The following is a 21,386-nucleotide window of genomic DNA, read 5'->3' as shown; positions in this document are numbered from 1 at the left end:
AATAATGAAAACAACTTCATCAAGAAATAGATATCATGAAAAATAGTGGAAGTTAATTGTTGTTACAAGAACAATCCAGCTCAGAAATTTCACAAAAGCTTTTTGAAAAATTAAGTGATTAATTTAGAGCCCTTTTATAAAGTGGCTTCTTCATGAAACCCCGTGTTTTTTGACCTATTGCAAGTAAACTCAAGACTACTTGCAAAACTACAGAAGTATCAATCTAATCTTGTATGTCGATCAAATGTAAAAACTGCTAGACTTTAAATTTATCATGGCATGTTGTAACAAATGGAGCTGAATAATATGACAAATAATATGAATAATATGTAGTGTGCATATTTCAAAAGTCTATCTTATCTATCTATTAGGTTTTGATTGCGTATTGAATCATGAAAACATCTCCCATATGTTTTCTTTTCTAGGATATATATTCCAAGGCAAACTTTTTGGTGGATGTCAATCTTTGTTTTTGGTTTGGACGAAAAAGCTAGAAAGAGTTCACAGACATTTATTTTATAGAAGAATAAACCCAAAGATCCACCTAATGAAACTATATGTGAAGACTTCAGCTGAAATCAGAAGTTCCTAACTCTAAAGACGGTTAGATGTGCTTGGCATTCAAAAACCATATGGCTACATATTCTTCGACTTCTTCTTTGGAACAAGTTGATATATAATCTAAAACAAAATGTCAGTAAAACTTGTAAACTGAAATAAACCAAGAACTTGCATAGCCATTTGAACAAAAACTGTGAAAATGCATAGATCTTAAGGCCTTGGAAACTAATCTATTCATATGCAAAAATATTGAACAATGACCTAGCTAAGTTTGTCCGAGATTTTAAGCATACCAAGTACTTGTTGAGCAGTTAACCAAGATTCGGCATCAGGCTCTAGCATCCGCCATACCAATTTTTTTACATTTTCAGAAACTTGTGGCCATGGATCTCTTTTAAAGTTTGGATTCCCACAAATTCAAATTCACACTACTTAAAGAGTTTAGAAGACAAAAATGAGCTAAGCCACATGGTAAGACTGATCAATCAAGATAAGGCTTTAATTTTATAATAAAAATGCCCAATTATATATTTTTTTAAAAACAGAAATGGAGAGGAAAGGAGCATTCTCATTTCCCAATAAGATTTAGATGATACATGTGTTACAAGCTGTTTTCAATCATTTCCAAGAACGCATACCATCATAAAATGGTGGCACCCCACACAACAAAATGTACAAAATGACACCAAAACTCCACACATCTACCTCGGGACCATAATTTCGCTTTAGCACCTCTGGTGCCATGTAGTATGGACTACCAACTAGCTCAGAAAATCTATCTCCTGAAACAAAGAAAAAGCAAAACACCACACTAGCTTATGCAACTTATCAATGGTGATTGAAAAATTAAAATTTCGTAGCAAAGCAAGAAACCTTCCACTGTGTAAACTATATCTAAAGGCTTGTGAAAAGAATTAAACCTCAATAATTACATATTATACAGTGATCATTGCAAACAAGAAAAGATGTAACACTCATATGGTAGCCGCTGTAAACATTATTGCATGAACATAGGTTGTGCATCCAAGTATCTAGGGCACTAAATTACCAGGCTTGAAAAAAATAGACAATCCAAAATCAATGGCCTTCAGAGGTGCATTCTCTTTTGCGTTTGCAAACAGGAAATTCTTTGGTTTAAGGTCCCAGTGGATCACACCATGTTGGTGGCAGAGCTGCAGTAAAAAACCAAACTATTATAGTAATAAGTCATAACAAATAAAATCACTATCTCTGAACATGTATTCTATCACAAGATGTGAAGGCCAACAAAATCAAAATTGAGATCATCCCCCTCTGAGAAGGAAAGGGCATATATATCTCCACAATATTCCCCTCACCTATCTAAGTGGAATAGATTGTTCTGATTTCAAACGAATTACATAATAGTTTGCGTTAATCTTGTTTGTATCAAAATAAACAAATAAACATTGAATTTGCTAAGAACATGAACAACAGGCAAAACTCCGATTTGAAATAGAATTTGTGAAAATAAATTGAAGGAAATGCAAGAACATGTCAACCATGATACAAGAATCAAAGAACATTTATTAATATCAAAATTCAATAAATGTCCCTAAGAGGATTGACTGGCCTAGTTTTTCGGCAAGGTAAAGCGAATTTACCTGCACCTACTCTCCCAGTACATCTCCATGTCAATTGGAATTGAAGTTAAAGTAGATACCCAATAAAAGACCGTGGTAGTAGCCCATCTCAAGATATATTATACAAAATTTGAGTGAGCAGCTTCAAATTCACATTGAACTACGGCCCACAAAATTTAGGAGCTTGGTCTTACGAGAACACAAATTTGAATTGCAGACGATTTCACAAAGACAAAAATTATCCTTGAGCGGTTTTACTGGACATTTATGCACTCGATGAAGTAGAATTGGCTTATTTGACTGACGCACCAATTTTTACAAGTTATACATAAAGATAACACTAATGATCATTTATTACACATAGATATGTCTGACAATCTTTTCAACTATGGAAGCTTTTTGACACTGCCTTATGTTGTAATTTCAACCTAATTTCCATTGAAGACAAATATTTTTTTCCTTGCCTAAATTGCTAAGAGCCAATGACATGACAAAGAAATTGTATTTTAATATGTTTTAAATATATTTTAATTGATAAACTTTTAATGGAACTTAAGATAAGAAAAAAAAATCAAAATTTATTGGTTCAAAAAATAAAACTAATAGTACCTGCACGAATGCATAAGTATTTCGGCAAGAACTAAAAATACTAAATAATAATTATAAAGATTTTCACCTATTACTAAAATCTTAACTACGACAAGATCACTAGACATTGAGACAAATTTAACTCTCCCACGCTGAAATCTAAAAGCTAAAAGTTGGATGCTCCCATTTAACAAACAACAAAAATTATAATTGTGATTCCAAAACTTCCCAGCAATTTTTTTAATGCTCTCATTCTTCTCTTTATATAAGAGGCCTTAAAACTCCCTTGCATGACACCGCTTTCTCAGGGATATAATGCAAATACAGGAGCAGAAGAGCTGATTGTATAGTCCAAGAAAAAATGAGAATGGCAAGCTTTGCTATTTCGAGAGCCACCACTTCACCTCGTCTGCTTCCACCACTGTGCTTCAATAGCAGGTGCTTTCTCTCATATTTTCATTTGCAAAGCTCATATTCATGATGTAAGGACTATGGAATTCCAAAAAATGAAGTTTTGTGCTGTAATATTTCTCTATGCAGCAGAGTCAGGGGAATCGTTTTGAAGGCACCCAAGTCCAAGGTTTGTGTAAATGCCACTTACAACGACTCTTCATTTCAACCGCTTGACTATGGGGCAACTAACACAGCACGCTCCTTTCCTGTTAATCACCCGGGTAAGTTTCATGTTTATTTCCTCCAGTCCACATGAGGGCTTTTGCTTGTACTTTAATGTCACCTTGCATTTTATTCTTCCGCTTTGGTGTGGGGCGCCCTGTCCTATGCAGTGTTTTCCGGTTACACACTTCTAACGCTTGAATATGTCTCGTACGGATTTTGAATCCATGAAAGCTTCATGTTTTACGGGTTTCAACAAGAGAGGATTTTCCATGTTGTTTTTCTTATACATATTACATCACGTTTGTTTTCAGTTATGATATTTAACAAGGTTTTGGTTATTTTAAGAACACTGAATATATTTATACTAGCGTTTTATGATAAGCAGTGTACTGCTAAAGCACCATTATTTTTGTTGAGGTTCGCTTTGCTCCAATTCTTACATGGAGAGGGGTGACCAGGATTGCTATATAGTGATGCAGAAGGCATTTGGGGAACTTTAGAATAAACTTTAGTATCATTCTAGTCTTAATGTTGCTGTTTCTTTGAAGTTCGGTGGCTTTTTCAGGAAAAACATAAAACTTTAGAAAATGTCAAGCAGGTTGGGAAATTCTCCAGCTTCTCTTTACTATACCTGGTTAATTTTTTTTAGATAAAGCTGCTTGTTCTGCTGCTGAACTGAGTAATGTTGATGGGATCACCTGCACGGCCATTCTGTTCTGTGGGAACCGCCATAAGTTTTGTGAGTCGTGCCCTTAGATTTTCTTTTTTGAGTTGATTGTATTTGCTTTTGGGGTGTACTTGAGCTTAGATGCTATGACTAGAAATTATCGCCTTCGCTTGATGTGTTCACAGCATGCTTACTCCATAAGGACCTTTTCTGTGTATAACTTGTATCTTACATATATGCTCCGTAGCTTACATGTATGCATTATGTCATACAATGCCTAATGTGTATTTAAGTGTATGGGTACACCTTGCATCTTTTTGTTTCATATAACATGGGTATGTATTCCTCAAATTTAGTGCGTAATTGAATATTTACTTCATGATTGAAATGTATGAAAATTTTCAAATCGATCTAGACTCTATAAGAGCTTTAGAGTATTGCCATTAAGCCCTGATCTTATCAAAAGCTAAGTTACCAGATTTGCCTGTGGCAGGCTCAAAGTCAGGCTCAATTGCATGTGAATTTGAATTCTTGATAAATTCATTTGATTGTCTGACAGAATTTAGGGGAATTTCAAGTGAATTTCAAACCCAGCAGCAGAAACCGGGCCAACTTCAACCAAAAAAATGAGTTTTTTTGACTTCTTAAAAGTCTTTGGGTCTAATTTAGACTATTCGACCCTCCAACCCTTAAAGAGATCCTAGAAAGGTTAAAGCAGATGTTTTATATGTCATTTGTGCATTTGTGAATGAAAAAGGAAACTTCTTGCCTCCATTGCTAACCTTTCTTGTTTGGTTGCCATTGCTCAAAGAGTGTTGAAAGGTGATTTTTGCTTACTCTAAGCTTATCTATGAGCTATTCCTATGTGGTTGTAACTGCGGAGAACTCCTCAAAGACACTGAAGAGGAAGATTTGAGCGGCACTAATTGTGCTTCTAATTTGCCACAGCTAGATGATGATGATATGTTTGATGATTTTTGATGATATTTGATGATATTTGATCAGTGATGGCTGAATGTACAGACATTATTATTTTTGAACTGAAACATTGATGTGGGGGATGTATTTTGGCATTTCATTACATTTGAACTAAAATGTTAATAAATATGGCGGTGTATTTTGCTGTTGCTTTTACTATTAGCATAGTGGTGTATGAACTTATTTGCTGCTGCATATATATACATATTTAAAAAAAAAAATTGTATAGATGTCCCAAAACAAATTTGAACTCACCCCAATTTTTTTTTGAACGAATTTCAAACCCAAATCCAAACTGACAACTTAGATCAAAAGGATTAACAAGCCTCTTTTGGTTGATAACTCATGATGTTTTACAAGATCATATATTTTAGATACCTAGCCCTTCTGTGATGTTTTTGGGACAAGGATGAAAGTGGTACATCCATTGCTAGGACAAATCGTTGTAAGGTTTAGGGAGCAGCATATGTTGACTCAAGCAACTCTGATTCTGTGACAACCAAGTTTGTGTGCAGGTACATCATGACTGCATTGCACTCCAAAGAACTAAATAACCAATTGTAACCCAGTTTTTAGTTCTTACAGAAGTCATACAAGCAACATGATTAGTTACAAGATAGTGGTGGCATTGCATCATGTTACACTATTTTTTAATCTACTGCCAGTAACAGCCCACTAGTTCTACAACATCAATACAATATTAGCAATGTTAGTTTATTGTAGCTGCAGGAGATTAAATTAGTTACATTCAACTTGCCGGTTTCTATTCTTGCTCAGGATGCCGAGCAGGAGGATGAATGTGTCTATGTTTGAGGGTTGAAGAGTCACCATGGTTGAGTGACGTGTCATCGTGTGTTGGTGCTCTTTCCAGGAAATTTGAAGTGGCCCGACATATTGCTGAAGTGTCAACCGATGAGATATCAAGAGTCTCCTGTGTTGGCACACAGAGTTTCTCCTTGCATTTGAAGAGGCTGTATGGAGTGTATGTGCTGGCCACCGGGTTCATTTTTCTTTATTGTTATTATTTTTCCTCACTGGTTCAAGGGTGCAGCTTTTATGCATTGTTTTCTATCTTCACTGATTCAGAGATTTAATTCTATTGTTTAGTTTTTTGTGCGATCTTCTGTCATTCAGTTCTGAGCTCGTGATCTCCTTATCATGGCATATACTGTATATTGAGCAGTGTTATGTCCAAGTAAGATAATATATTAATATTGGATCTGTATCAGTGATCATTGTGTCTGTGAGTTATATAATATCTGCTACAACAATTTCTTTGATTTAGCCCGAGAGTATTGTATTCAGACTCTATATACTCAATAAATAAAATCTTTTCTGGATGTGGGTGGGTTTTCCCCTTGAGTAGGAGGTTTTTCCCAGGATATTCAGAGATTTAATTCTATTGTTTAGTTTTTTGTGCGATCTTCTGTCATTCAGTTCTGAGCTCGTGATCTCCTTATCATGGCATATACTGTATATTGAGCAGTGTTATGTCCAAGTAAGATAATATTGGATCTGTATCAGTGATCATTGTGTCTGTGAGTTATATAATGTCTGCTACAACAATTTCTTTGATTTAGCCCGAGAGTATTGTATTCAGACTCTATGTACTCAATAAATAAAATCTTTTCTGGATGTGGGTGGGTTTTCCCCTTGAGTAGGAGGTTTTTCCCAGGATAAATAATCGTGTCATTTTGATACACTTTTCTGGTTTTCTGTATATTGCATTTACAATATTCTGGTTCAAAACATTAACATGGTATCCGAGCCAGGTTTCAGGAAATGATTCGAACCAGAATAGAATAATTGGATTCTTGAAGAATTGTGATGTCTAATGGGTGTCGAATATGCTGTTCCAAATGAGGGATTCATACGAGAAAGCATAGCTGAAGAGCCTTGGAGGGTAGAATATCTGATGAAGCTTCTTGGATGGGGAGGCTGTTGTCATGCTCGCCTATGATTACATGTTTGGCATTAATGTCTATGAGGATAACAGATGTGCTGGTGTTTGAATTTTCGTCATCTGCCTGCATTATAACCATGTGATGGCAAAAGATCTATTGGTGGATCGTGAGGAAATTTAAGCAATAAAGAGAGAAGTATTTGAATATTATTCATGAATTTTATGTAGTTAATTCATGCTATAATATTGAGAATAGGGAATCATGTATGCTTTTAGCATTGATTTGTATATTTCTCCATTTCTTTGACAGCATATCTGTTCAATTTATCTTGCCAGTGAATCTGTGGGTGTATATCTAGGCTGTAATGGATATCCTTTCTTGACAGTTGGTTGATGTCAGTTATCATTTGACATTTTATTTGTTCTTTTAGCTATAAAATGTGTTTTACAGTGCTTGATTGGATCTTGATCAAGGTTTTTTTTTGACTAGATTAATGGGGCATTCTAGTGGTCAAATTGCGGAAGATGGGGGGGTGCATGGAGTTATTTTATCAAAATATAAGGTAAACAGGAAAACAATTAGCTTGTGGGCTTCCCTGAGGGAGATCTCATTTGCCAAATTATTGTCCCATTTGGTGGTGAGCTGGTGACATGAAAAAAAAAATTACGTTTACCTACTGGGCCTCCATCTTTGAGAAACATGAAAACCATCCATTACAAGCAAGAATATAATTTTAAATGTAGGACTACAGGCCATTACCAGCCAGTTGAAAGCTAAGGAAACCTGCAGCAATTATTACAATTACTATCAGCCGAAAGGGCTCATAGTTTACCAGCTAGGATAAAATTGAGCTGCAATACAACTCCTATAACCTCAGTCAAGCAAATAAGCTAGTGTAAGCCAAGAGTGACATTGCCACATTACTCAATATAATGTCCCCAATGAGGAAGTTGTCAATTTCAAGTGTTTAACCAGTGTAAATATTCGTGGTAATATATTGTTTCCCAAGGTAGCTCGAATTGTTCCATATATTGATGGCCAGGCTCCTTGTGTGTATTTGTTCTGAAGCTAACTCATAAAATATAATTATTTTTAATATATGTTTCAGTTATCACAATATTAGTTTCCACGCAGCACTTGGTGCTGCTTTATATCATCACTGATGTACTAGCATCTATCTCTGCCACTCATAAACCATTCCTTGAATGATTAACCAATTGACTACCGACATCTCTTGTTCATTATCTTTGCAGACTTTAATGGGAAAACTGAATTAGAATTTCAGATTGGGGATTGACACTCAAGCTAGGGATAATACAGAAGTGCCATTCACCACCAATTACCAGTTGCTTGTTTAGTTGGCATTTCTTTGAGCTCTTTAGCATCCATGAATAACGTCATCTCCGCAGAATTGGATTCTGCCCGAGCTTTTCACCTTGCTGCTGCCTGCTTTGCATTAGGGAGGTGTAAAGAGGTCTTCCTATGCAGAGCAACGGTCCTTGCTAGCAGCAGAGTTGTTATGATCCAGGAGCTCTAACCGGTGTAAAAGGTGCACCACTTTAACCCTGTATGTTGTTACTCTTCTTATTCTGCTTTCACCATATTAACCTAACCTTCAAAAGATCAATTGCACTACTCTAACTGGTGTAAAAGGTGCACCACTTTAACCCTGTATATTGCCACTCTCCTTATTCTGCTTTCATCGTATTAACCTAACCTTGAAAAGATCAATTGCACTACTAGCAAACAGAAAGAATCATAGGGTGGTTAGGCTGTTAAAAAGAAATGATAACTCTTTCTTGGGCCCCTGCCGACATCTTCAGAATTTCTAATGTTGCAGTCCACTACCATGTCCTGGTTTGGGAATATTAATCTGATTGCCTTTCAATGATTGCACACATCCTTGCAGCAAAGTCTTGCTGTAGAAACCAGAAGAAAAGGGGGTCTTGAAAGTGTGATTAAGATGATATTTAAAGAGCTCCTGAAGAGCCACTTTTTAATGTGACTCAACTGGAATAGCTTCCCTAAGAATGGTGAACAAAATCCTATGTATTAAGGATCTTGAATTAGAAACACTTGACATTGTTATTGCAGCAGGCCCACACAACTTATTTGCAAGAGACAACAAAGAAAGAAGCGACTAACAGGGGATATTGCAGCAAACACCTCTGTTATATATAAAGCAGAAGGCCCCCATAACCACATATTTGACAATATGTATACAAGCAGGAGAAAGCAATTTCTTTAATGAGCTTGTCTAGAAGCATGACTTGATAGAGCTTCTCAATAGCTCATGAAACTTATCATAGTGGAAAAATTTATGAATAGAAAGGCTATGGGTAATGTTAATAACGTAACAGAGTTTTGTACAAAAGGTTCACTTCAGTATTAAATGCAGGCTTCTCTTAAGTAAGATCAATATCAAGAATTTCTGTGAGTTTGGGCCATTATATAGTATATATTATAGCTTTATCGACAGCTTATATGCCTCTCTTTAAGGATAACATTTATGGTCTTTATGCGCATAATTTTTGTTCTGTTATTTTCGTCTAACATTTATATTGAAAGCCATGTACTTTGTTGTCTCTACTTGTTTTCAGTGGAAGATGAGTTTTTGTACATGGTATATTTTATAGAACTCTCTGCTATTAGACGGGCCTTGGGGAGTTTTATATGTTATAGGGCTTGTGCTTATGGTATTAATAATTTATTAAATTTTTTCACATAATAAATAAAGAGACATGTTTGGCATGATAAGTACTGGAGATATTTTTCAATTCTCATCTTTTAAAGAATGAAGAAATGTTAAATCACATCCTTGTGAGAAAGGCATAAATTTAATGATGCAGTTATCCTTTCCTTTTGGTTTGAGGAAAACTGGTGTTTGCTTATTTTATTTCAAAAATAAAAGTACTTATCTTTAGAGAATATACCTGCATCAGCTGTTAGTTTTTGTATGAAAGGGGTTACACTTGAGTTTGATGGGACAATTCAAGTCATTTTTTCAAGGCTAAATTGGATTACTCTTATTTCTCAGGTCAGAATGGAAAAGTTTACGTCAGTCATGCATTCTTCAAGGGTAAAGCGGGTCTTATCTTGCAGCCCAAAGCACCTGAATTTAGTACATTGGATGTAAGTATAATAACTTAAATAAACTATTTGGAAAATGCAACTTTGCTCTTTGTTTTGGAGGCTGTAATGCATATGTGGTTTGTTATTTTGTTATTTTAGTTTTTATTATTTCTAGTGATTGTTTAACGCATTCCCTGTTCTTTATATTTGTGTAAGACGGGAGGAATTAAACTTTCAAAGGCAGGTGTTGTATTTGTTGATTTTGTTCCTGCTACTGGTACCCGTCAATATGATTGGAGTAAAAAGCAGGTAATTTATATATTATCTGCCAATACAAAAATGTTCCCTGTCATGCCTGAATGCTCCTGAGTCCATTCTGTTTTAATTTCTCTAAAGATGAAACAAGTCATCTAAATGATTTTGGTTGGGTGGGCTTCATCATCGATTTGAGGAAATAGCCTCATCTCTGGGTTATGGTGTTTCCATTTATCATCTATTACAAATTGAAGTACGTGGTCTGACATGTTTTACTTTACTCAGATTCGTAAAATGGATAATTGATATGAAGATTTTTTTTTTCTCATTCAGGTTTTTTATGTCAGTGATTCACTGGGATTTTCACTTTTTGCAGGTATTTGCCTTATCAGTTGTTGAACTTGGGACCCTGCTAAGTTTAGGCTCAAATGAATCATGTGAATTCTTCCATGACCCTTCCATGGGGACAAGGTAAAAACTTGAGGATTTTTTACAATAATTGACATAATAGTCATTTATTTGTAATTTTAAGGTATCATGTTCTATACTCTTATTTATGAGTACAGTTACATGGTTAGGGGTTAAACTGAAAATTAATGATTGATGGGAGGTGATTTATCATAATCTCATTATGGAAGGCTGACAGATAATTTGGTTTTCAATAGAATATTGATAAACATGAAGGAATAAATTGAGAAAATAGGGCCTTTGAAAGAAATATATAATAGCTTGGCATATATTCATGTATGTTTTGAGGTCTACTCAGCCTTATGCTGTCTGAAGCCCTAATCATCTTATAGTCGCCAATGCATTATTATGTTTTTTTCACTATATATGGTATGCCAATCATAATTTTAGTTGTTAAAATGATGTTCCTGTTCCCAAATATGGTTTCATGAACTGAAACAAAAGAGGGTAAAACCTGGCTTGTTTTAATGTATTATTTTGCTTATTAGTTTGGCTCAATCCCCACTGGCTTGGTCCATGATTTAGTTACATGGGCTTTTCTCAATACATGGGCTATTTTATGTGTTGTTTTGTTAATGTTGTAGGATGAACTGGCATTCTGGCCATGTTTTTTGACGGCCTTCATCCGTATGATCTAATTGTGCTTCAGTTATTTTCTTCCTATGATATTATGATTTTTGGTCATCTTTAGTTATTAATTTTTTGCAGTGAAGAGGGGAAGGTAAGGAAAGTTATGAAGGTCAGTCCGCTACAAGACAGGGGAGGATACAGCTTCATCCTAAGTAAGTTTTTTTAGTGTTCTTATTAGAAATTGTTCTGTTAATGGTCTTTTCATATACTAATAGTCCGCACTGTAGAGGTCTGTGCACTTGTTTACATTTTGATTGGTTATAAGAAAACTACCCTTTAACATGCAATTCTGTATATGTTGTTTACTATAGTGTAATTACTATAAATTGAGGCATTTAATAGCCAAGGAGGTTTACTTAACAAGTTATTATTTAAAGCTCGTAATCTTCTAGTACATAGCACAAAAACATGCTGGAAAGATTCATCAATAGGCTGTGTACGTTTTTTGTTGTAATGAGAGTATAAGATCGTTATTCAAGGCTGGCAGGCATAGGATTTCAGACTCACTTATGAAATAGGGACCTTGGAGTGACTAGTTGCGAAGCATCTTCTATTTTGGTTAGGAAGCAGCAGCATGAAAGAATGGCATGAGATAATCAAAAGATGATTTGTTTAGGGAAAGTATATGAAAAATGCACAATTTTATAGATTTGACCCAGTTTGGAATATGCAGTTCGAAGGACACTGATATTTCATAGTTGCAGTGCTGTCAAGTAAGTTGCCATTTTGAGATTCCTCTCCTTGATAGTTAGCCATAAAATTTAAAAAAGATAAAGCATCGTTTCAAGCTATCAAGTTTGTCATAACATTCTTTCGTAAAATTTCCCTTCAATTAACATCCACAATGCTAATGGTAACTTCTGTATTATCTGGTAGACACCAAATTTTAATGGTTATCAGTTTAGTAATACAAAAGTTTAATGTATTTTTTAAACAATCGAATCTTGAAGTATATGCCTTGTATATTATTGTTGAAGTTCAGGTACCAGAAGTCCCTTTCTAGGTTTAATGTTTGAAAGGTTTGCATCAGTATTGTTGAAACTGTGCTTAAGTTTCTTGTGCAGATATGCACTGCATAATTGAAAATAGGTATAAGTTTAATGGACAGGATTTAAGCTTATTATCATTTATTTTGCAATTTTGTTGTAAGAATGGCATTGCTTAAATGCACATAAATTGATCAATTAAACTATGTATGTTAAGTGCATTTTTGATGTGCTGAAGCTAAAATATATGTTTAAAAAATTTATATTCGTTTACAAGAATAAATATAGAGACTCATATTTAATTTCGGCTAAAATCTTGCACTGTTTGGTGCAAGTGCTAGTATATACTGGCATAAGCATTTAAGAGAGTTAAGGTTGTTTATATGATGCACTAATTAGAAAACAGTTCAAATAAGTTGAGAGAAGTTATTTACTTCACAATGGGTACCGAAATGTTGGTTGAAAACTGTTTCTACTATGAAAGGTTTATTCTGCTATATGTGTGCATGGACAGTGATCGTAAATGAGGAAGAAAACACAACAATGAAGGCATTCTGTGTGTAGTGTTAAAATTGAAATACAGATGAGAATGCATGTAACTTGAAAGAACTGAAAATAATTCTTGGCTCGGGGAGAAAGCAGAGTTTGATATTATCAATATGAGAAGATTCAGGTATCTAGTACTGCTTTCAAAGTTTGGACAGGTATAGTGTTTGTAGAGGATTAAAACCTTGATTTCATACATGTTTAAATACTCCTGTTTGTAAAATGTTATTCAACAAATACTCAATTTGGTTCATAGCCACTGTAATGAACAGACATTGAGAATCAGGTGACAGTATGAGAATTCAATTATCTTACAGAATTTAGAAAATAAAATCAGAATAGTTAATCTGCGGTCCTGTTTGAAATATCATTGCTTGGATTCAACTTGAAGAGTTGCAAAATATTGATCAGAGTTTCCCAGTAACATCTGTTAACTGTTAAACAGGAAGAGTATCATAATTGTGCAGTTATTGAGTATTATTTTGTTTCATAAATTGCTCATGAAAACATTCATAATTCAGAAGGTGTATCAAATATCTGTGTATTAAGATGAAACAAAACTTGGTATCAAAATATTTGACCATTGAGTTGATGCTTGTAGTAAATAAGTTGATGCGCAGAATTTACAGAGTTGTAGCTCTAGATAGAAGGGGTTGTTGCTCCTTAGGGTTGTAGTCCTTAAAGTTGTAATTGAAGAAAGAACTGGTGAGATTGGATTAGGACAGTAGCTCCTAGCAGTCCGTAGTGGTGGTTTTACCTTAGTTGGGTTTCCACGTTATATCTTGTGCATGGTCTTTTGTGAATGCTTTTGTATTTACCTCCATTGTTATATGACGCTCACAAAGTAAATCAATCAGCAAATTAAATTGATTAAAGATTTTCTATACTACCAATTCACCACCCCCTCGTAGTAGTGTTATTGTGTTCTACAATTACAAGTGGTATCAGACCTAATGAACCTGCCAGCTAGTGAGGAAACATTTCAAAAGAGCATAAGGTGAGGACAATTCTAAGGTTGATACAATAAATCCAACCATGGCACAGTATAGGAACACTCAAGAAAGACTAAATTCTTGAGATCAGTAAAGAAAAAGGGGAAGGGCTGTATATTAGCTTTAAACACTTCTCACAGTAATAAAAGTTGCATTATATCGTATATTTCTGATTTTATGAATGTCAGCTTTGCACTCAGCATAGATTGGCATCATGAACTGAAAGCCAAACCACTCCTACAAGGAGCATCACTTGGAAATATGGCTCATTGGGACTGCACTCGATGATTGTTTTTTGCAACTACTATGGGTTGAAGATGGTGGAGAAATTAATTGCTTCAAGTGCAGCCTCAGATGTATTGCTGGCCACAAGGTCAAAGTCTATCCCAATACCACAAATGAGGTATAACAAGAGATGTACACAACCCTTATGTTGACAAATCAAAAGAAGTTCAAGAGGATAAGGACAATGGCGACAATCATTTATCCTAACTTGTTGCAAGAAAGAGAGATAGATATAATTGAGCTTCACTTGTGGTTTATACTTGTGTGACACCTTCCCCTAATCTAGCTTGAGCAAAGTCTAGTCACAAAAACTTGCCTGTATCACAACTTTGTTTGAAGGGTATGTTGGTTCCCAAAACCACAAATTGGAAATCCAAGAGCTTTGCCAATTCTCCAACAGGCTTGCCAATCAATTTTGGCTAATGAAATGGAATGACCTTGATTCCCCTACACTTTAGGCTTTGCTACACCTAGGTGGGTATACCTTCACCTTATACCCTGATTGTGTGGTTCAAAGGTTTTTCTATAGCGAATTTAAATCTTAGTGAATTCTTAGGTTTGCAAGATCTTTAAACTTGGTAAAATTAAAGTTACGTGAATGCTTTGAATGATTGAATGTTTTGTATAATGTTTATCAATGATTGAGTTGATGCTTATAGAACAAAAATATAGTGAAGGATCACAAACTTCGGCTATGAACTTAACGACTACTTTTCAATAATTTTAAATTACCAGTGCCTTGTTTATTTGGGCAACATAGTTTACAATAAAGACTCTTACGTACAACTTTGTGAGACAATATATATTTAAAACAACATTAATCACTCCCGTGCTCTGCAAAAGATAAATTTTCTATGCAATTCGATGTTAGTCTAAAAGGAATCATGGGAAGCCCAAATAGACAGAGATGAAGAAACCCTTGTATATATTTTCACAGTATCCCCAATATTCAAACAACGAATGCTTTGACAAATCTCAGACATAAGCATTGACGAAAATAATCCAATAATTGCCTTTTTTGATCACAAAGGACAAAACGAAATTGCAATATACTCTCTTTGCTTTTCAAATAAACAAAAACTGAAAATTTTGTTTATTGTGAAATAATAATATATTAATTCATTTTGTAATTTATGCCTTCATCTATAATTCCTGTTGCAAGATTTGAGTACTCCTTTTGTAGGTTGCTTCTCCAAATGTGTCTTGTTATTCTTATTTTCTGACTTCTATATTTATATTTGGATGAGGAGCTGCACAGTTACATCTCAATGGTTGCGTTCCTTCAGGACAGAGCTCACTGTTTAATTCTTCAATTATCATAATTTTGAATATAATTTACATGTTATCTGATGTATACGGTTATCATGATTAATTGATAACTGAATGATTTGCCTCTAAAGCACCGCAGTCCAACATAGATAAACTATGCCTTTGTATGAGAATTGCGTGTGAAGAATAATTATGATATCTGTTCAGGATGATGAAACGATATCCAGAAGATGGTTCATGGCAACATGAAAGGTCTCCCAACTATGGTTTGGTTTGAGAGTTTAACTCCATAAATTTTATGAACATCACCATTCCATCCAGACATGACATAAGCATAATCATGAGCACAATCCTCTTTCGCATTGATGTGGCTCCAAGTTTATTTTGAATTTAGGCAAATGAATTGTACAGATTTGAGTCCTGCAATGTATATCATAGTCTTCTACGTGATAGCCAGGATGTAAATAACTTAGTTACCGGATTCGTGCCCTAGAGGCCGGATCTGATCCGGATCCAGATTCGTGCTGATCTGGGCAGGATCCTTGTTTTACACAGCGGATTCACAGCCTGCGAATCTGGACGAATCCATTGTTTAAAACAAGGATCCTGCTCAAATCAGCATGAATCCAACACAAATCTGGCATGAATCCTCTAGGATCCAACACAAATCCTCAAGGATCAACAGACAGGCCAAGGTTTTATTTGGGTCTAACTTATTTTATATGACTTCTAAATTTTTTTTTTTTTGCTTTCTAATCCTAAAATGACCCTTTCAGTTCACCTCAAATTTGCTCTCTATTTCGCTCACATTATATTTTTCTCACACACACATGCACACGCACACACGTGCACACACACACGCACGCGCATACACACACACACACATTCACGAATCCTCCACAAATCCTAACTGGGAAAAAAAAGTGCACACACACACACATTCACGAATCCTCCACAAATCCTAATTGGGAAAAAAAAGTGCGAATCCACAGATCCGATTCACTTGCCCGAATTGGTAACTAAGGTAAATATTGCATTTCATTCTTCCCGCATATGTTCCGCCTTGTTCCATGATATATCACTTAGTTTGAGATGGGAAAAGTTACGCTTAATCTCTAAAGCCATTGGGCTGCCAGGCAAGCAAATAGCTTGGTACAGGAAAGGTCAAAACAGTAATTTTATTTTTGTTTCTATTATAATACTTCCAAGCAGTGACGATAAATCATCAGGACCTGTCTGCTAACTTACGTGCCCAATAAAGGTTTCTTTAATTAGTGTGTTCATTCTGGACACTCCTGATAGCTTATATTCTCTTCTACATCTACTTGTTCATAACAGTCAACAATTTGTATATTTATATAATATCGACTTGCAGGTTCATTGTCATTAATGAAGCGTTAGCTTCAAGTATAGTAGCATCTCCTCCCAATAATCTTCATTCTGCAAATCTCGACTGCCTCCTGGTTCCTTGTCAGAATATATCTATGTCAAATAACAATTCCATTGTCTTCAGCAAGCAAAGCCTGAACCCTTCTTTTTGGGAGTTGAAAACAAAGATCATTGTATGTGAGACTGCTCTTCTTTAGTGACGGAGTTACTGTTTCTTATGTAGTTATATAATCTTGTAATATTAATCTGATGCTTTCAATGATATATCTGGCTGGGATAGTGATGCTCTTCAAATTGTTCATGTGCCTACTCAATGCCTCTGAACTTTCCATAGATGGCTGCCAAGGCATTCCCAGCTTCGATATGTTCTAATTCCACATTTTGCAAGCATATCTACTCAGGCATCCTCTTTCATAAATATGTTATCAGTCCAGATTCTCTTCTTTATTTGTGTGGATGGATGTTTCACATCATTCCAACAGTTACATTCCCTGTGTTCATGCAGTCCATGAATATATATATTTTCTCAGTCTTCCATAATAGTCTCCAGGTGCACATATTCACCAAAATGCAATGAGATTGGGATTCTCTACATGCTCAAGGCATCTATTGATATGTGCTGAATCTCCTAAAATATGCAAAATAGAATAACCATATTAACCATAGGGTGAAAAGTTCATAATAATGCATAAATGGAGACCCAAAAAATAGGGCTCCATCAGGGTACACCACAGAACAAATGGAAGCATGAGAAAATAGATATAGCTTGTTCTAAAATTTGGTTTTAAAACTTTAAACATGGCAATGAGCCTATAATTGGAGTAGTAGCTGTAGAGAAAAGGTGCCTTTGTCATATGACTTAAGTGGCCGGTTGCACACAAAGACTATCTTAGATTCCAAATTAATTTGAACACCTATTTGGGTGCATCATACTTTAAGATGGTTGGATAAATGGTAGGAATTACAACCTTGTTGACTTTCTATTTATTTGAATGACGAGATGGTGTTTTTGAAGTTTTAGGTGCATCTAATAAAGTAAGCAATGTAGAAAATTTATTGCGGTGGAGGCGGGCATTGAAAATGTAATGCAAGTTGTAACTAATAATGCAATAGCATATGTGGTGGTACAAAAAATTCTTTCAAAGAGTCAATTATCTTTTTCACTCTGTGTTAACCCCTTTACCTTGTCCTTCTTTTGGAGGTCATGCAAAATTGATTAAATGAGACTAGCAGGTGGCATTCTAGGAACCTCACCAAATGCATTGACAATTACCCTTGGGTTCTTATCTTGATGAAAAATTGCACTAAGGGGAACAGATTTGTGTGAGTGTGGGTGTTACATGATTTGCAGGTATCCTCTCATGTTGCAAAGAATTAGTAAATTTTCAACACCTTTGATGTAGGTGTTTGTAAGCCAAACATGGCTAGATTCGTCACCTTCATAGAAGGTTGATGTAGAGAGGGTCATAACAACATTTTTTGATGACGTTTTTGCAAAGATATCCATGGTGATCATTAAGGTAACTTCAGAATTCAACTTAAATTAAAAACTAAATTGTTTCAATTTACTTATTTAAAGAATTTATTTGATTTCTATGTCTATTTTTCTTGTGGGTGTGAGAGCCTTTGGTTAGAGTTTTGAGCTTGGTAGAGAGCAAAATTTAATGTGATGCATTTATTAGAGGCCACAAATAGAGGCAAAGAGGCCATTTTATACTATTATAAGGGAGATAGAGACAAATTTGAACCCATTGAGAGACACTTAATAGGAGTCGAAGCGATGTAGTGGGGTCCTACCTCAACCTCTAGTTTTTTTCAGGCCATTTTATATTGCTATAGGGGAGATGTAGACAAATTTGAACCCATTGAGAGAACTTTGATAGGAGGTGGAACAATCGTTTCTACCAACTAATTATGTAGTGGGGTCCTACCTCAACCTTAAGATTTTTCTCATAAAACTTCATAGATATTAAGGGGAAGGTTATGAATAGCTTGGATGACATTTGAAGTCAAAGTAAAGGACTTGACTATTGAAGAGTTGCAAAATTATAGTGTTCACCAGTGTGGGGGGACGTCAGGATGAGTTTCGGGTGCGAGAAAAAAAAGGGCCTCAATTTGGGGATGATGGTGGTTTGGAGGGGGAGAGGTTGCATGGTATACATATATGACTTGAAATGCTAATTATGAAACAATACATCAATATACCATACTGATTATAGTTTAATAGAGAAAATTGAAATGCAATTCACAAACCATAAGTTCAAACTTGAAACTTGAAACTTCATAATCAATGTAATGTCCTTACTGTTAACGTTAGATTGGGATACATAAAAACTATTAAAGATATTATCACAATAAATATAGTTAATTATCTTTATCCTTAAGAACTAATTAACATTTGCAACAAATGTTCTCCACCGGAATAACCCGGATCATGTACAACATTCCTCTAGAATGCCCTCCGCCAAGAAAACTTGGATCAACTATGACATCCATGCGGAATGCCCTCCACCAAGTTATACTTGGATCATTCTCCACCAAGTGCACTTGGATCACAATATGACATTCATAAGGAACGTCCTCCACCAAGCTTGCTTGGATCATATCTTGACATTCATAATGAATGCCCTCCACCAAGATATACTTGGATCTTATGGTCAATGATTGTATTTGCTTATTCCTTTATTCCATTACAAGTAATTCTATAAATAATCATTTAAAAGATATAATCACAAAATATGTGATATCATATTATTCATTTAATAATATCAAAGAGCACCTATTAACATACTACATAACATATACATTCAAGTAGTAATAATGTTACTAAGGAACATAATACTAACTTACCTTAATGAAACTAGGCCCCACTAATCTTCCCCCCTAGACATGATGGTGCCTATGGCGTTGTTAAACTTTCCCAACTACGATGTCCACGTTTTAGCCTCTTCGTAATCGGTTAGAAGTAAGTTCCTAATGTTATCCGCTACTATGTATGCTGTCTTCGTCAATGATCTGGGTATGTGTGTAGACTCGAGATTTGGCACGGTTTCCTTCTTATCCTCCAATGCTTGTTACACTTGTTGTTCTTTGTCGTTCCAATGTCTCATCTGTATCCATGGTGTCTATCCACGTGGATGTACTTTTTAGTCTCTGCCCCTCCATATTCTCTTTGTACACTCCCCTTTTTATAAATCCATCACGGGTCGTGACTACTCGACCCGTGCCTTATTAATTAAGCATTTATTATTTATAAAATGTAATCATTATATTATTTAATATTATAATGAATATGGATGTTTATCAAAGGTAATGTATTATTATTATTATCATTTATAAGTATTTAGGCTAGAGATATGTTTGGAAGGAATTATAACATTGTTTATTTATTAATACATTTAGTTTACATTAGACTTATCTATGTATTGAAATGAGATTACTTATCATTATAATTGAAATATTTCTAAGGATAAGACATTATATATGCATTTAAGAAATATGTTTATACATTAATTCGGTTCATGACAATCAATGACCGTTGAACTTAGTATTAGTAACATACTCAGTAAAACTTTTAAACATAATAATGATAATGATAAATGAAACATATAAATCATACATAGTACCATGTAAGTCAACCATTGACTATCAAATGACAAAGATGAAAGATTCAAAATTCATTGTCCAAATATGATATATCATAAAGATACTCATGATTACAATGAGCAGAGTAGCATGAAACAGTGAAATGAAATAATGTATCGTGGCCATATCAAAATGAGTACAATCAACAAAATGTCAATAATGAGAATGTAAGTGTGGGAGCTCTCAAATCATCTCCTATATCGAAGTCCTCATCACTAGAACTACTAGACTCCTCATAGGTAAGATCCTGATCCTCCAAAGGAACACCAACTAGCCCTACATTGGCTTTTGCTGCATTGTCATCCTCGTCAATTTGAGTCAGATCCTCTGGCACTACATCCCATCATGCTATTGGGCTTTCCTTGTACTTTCTTGTCTTGCCTTCTTCGAGGTGCATGATACCATGTACAACAATAAACTTTTCCACTCTCTTAGAGGTAAGTTTGTTCCTCTTAACAGAGTGGATGAAGCTATGGGTAGATCAGTTCCTCTCTATAGCTGAGGAGCTAGAAACCCGAGATAAAAAAGTTGAAAGTTACAACTTACAAATGTTTATACAACTCGTGACAAATGACAAATGATAAATTAATGAATCATAAATTAGTAAAGTAAAACTCTTAAAGTCAATTTGAGTCGGATCCTCTGGCACTACATCCCATCATGCTATTGGGCTTTCCTTGTACTTTCTTGTCTTGCCTTCTTCGAGGTGCATGATACCATGTACAACAATAAACTTTTCCACTCTCTTAGAGGTAAGTTTGTTCCTCTTAACAGAGTGGATGAAGCTATGGGTAGATCAGTTCCTCTCTATAGTTGAGGAGCTAGAAACCCGAGATAAAAAAGTTGAAAGTTACAACTTACAAATGTTTATACAACTTGTGACAAATGACAAATGATAAATTAGTAAAGTAAAACTCTTAAAGTCAAGATTA

General features: G+C 35.0%; 2 protein-coding genes across 3 annotated transcripts in view; one reads left to right on the top strand and one right to left on the bottom strand.

The window, feature by feature from the left end:
• Positions 1-1,179: 1,179 nt before the first annotated feature.
• On the bottom strand, positions 1,180-2,212 carry LOC149552562 (calcium-dependent protein kinase 13-like). The gene is made up of 4 exons (XM_089790208.1): positions 2,184-2,212; positions 1,988-1,997; positions 1,610-1,733; positions 1,180-1,343 (listed from the first exon to the last, which is right to left on the bottom strand). Exons 1-4 carry the CDS (start codon positions 2,210-2,212, stop codon positions 1,180-1,182), a joined length of 327 nt encoding a protein of 108 aa, XP_089646334.1.
• An 833-nt stretch (positions 2,213-3,045) lies between these two features.
• The window catches only part of LOC149552561 (single-stranded DNA-binding protein WHY1, chloroplastic-like), a 47,340-nt gene continuing 28,999 nt past the window's right edge, over positions 3,046-21,386 (top strand). Inside the window, exons 1-6 of one of the 2 annotated variants that reach the window (XM_089788158.1) lie at positions 3,046-3,188; positions 3,294-3,424; positions 9,955-10,049; positions 10,206-10,298; positions 10,621-10,715; positions 11,421-11,494. In XM_089788158.1, coding sequence (XP_089644284.1) covers positions 3,112-3,188; positions 3,294-3,424; positions 9,955-10,049; positions 10,206-10,298; positions 10,621-10,715; positions 11,421-11,494 — 565 coding nt within the window. In that variant the 5' untranslated portion in view covers positions 3,046-3,111. Of the gene's footprint in view, positions 3,189-3,290; positions 3,425-9,954; positions 10,050-10,205; positions 10,299-10,620; positions 10,716-11,420; positions 11,495-21,386 lie in introns of both variants that reach the window. The other variant, XM_089788157.1, reaches the window with a different exon arrangement.

This window comes from Cupressus sempervirens, chromosome 6 (genome assembly GCF_028749045.1).
Source record: "Cupressus sempervirens isolate cs-2001-9-10 chromosome 6, ASM2874904v1, whole genome shotgun sequence".
In the NCBI taxonomy this organism is placed as follows: domain Eukaryota; kingdom Viridiplantae; phylum Streptophyta; class Pinopsida; order Cupressales; family Cupressaceae; genus Cupressus; species Cupressus sempervirens.
This window is presented reverse-complemented; position numbering and strand designations above follow the sequence as displayed.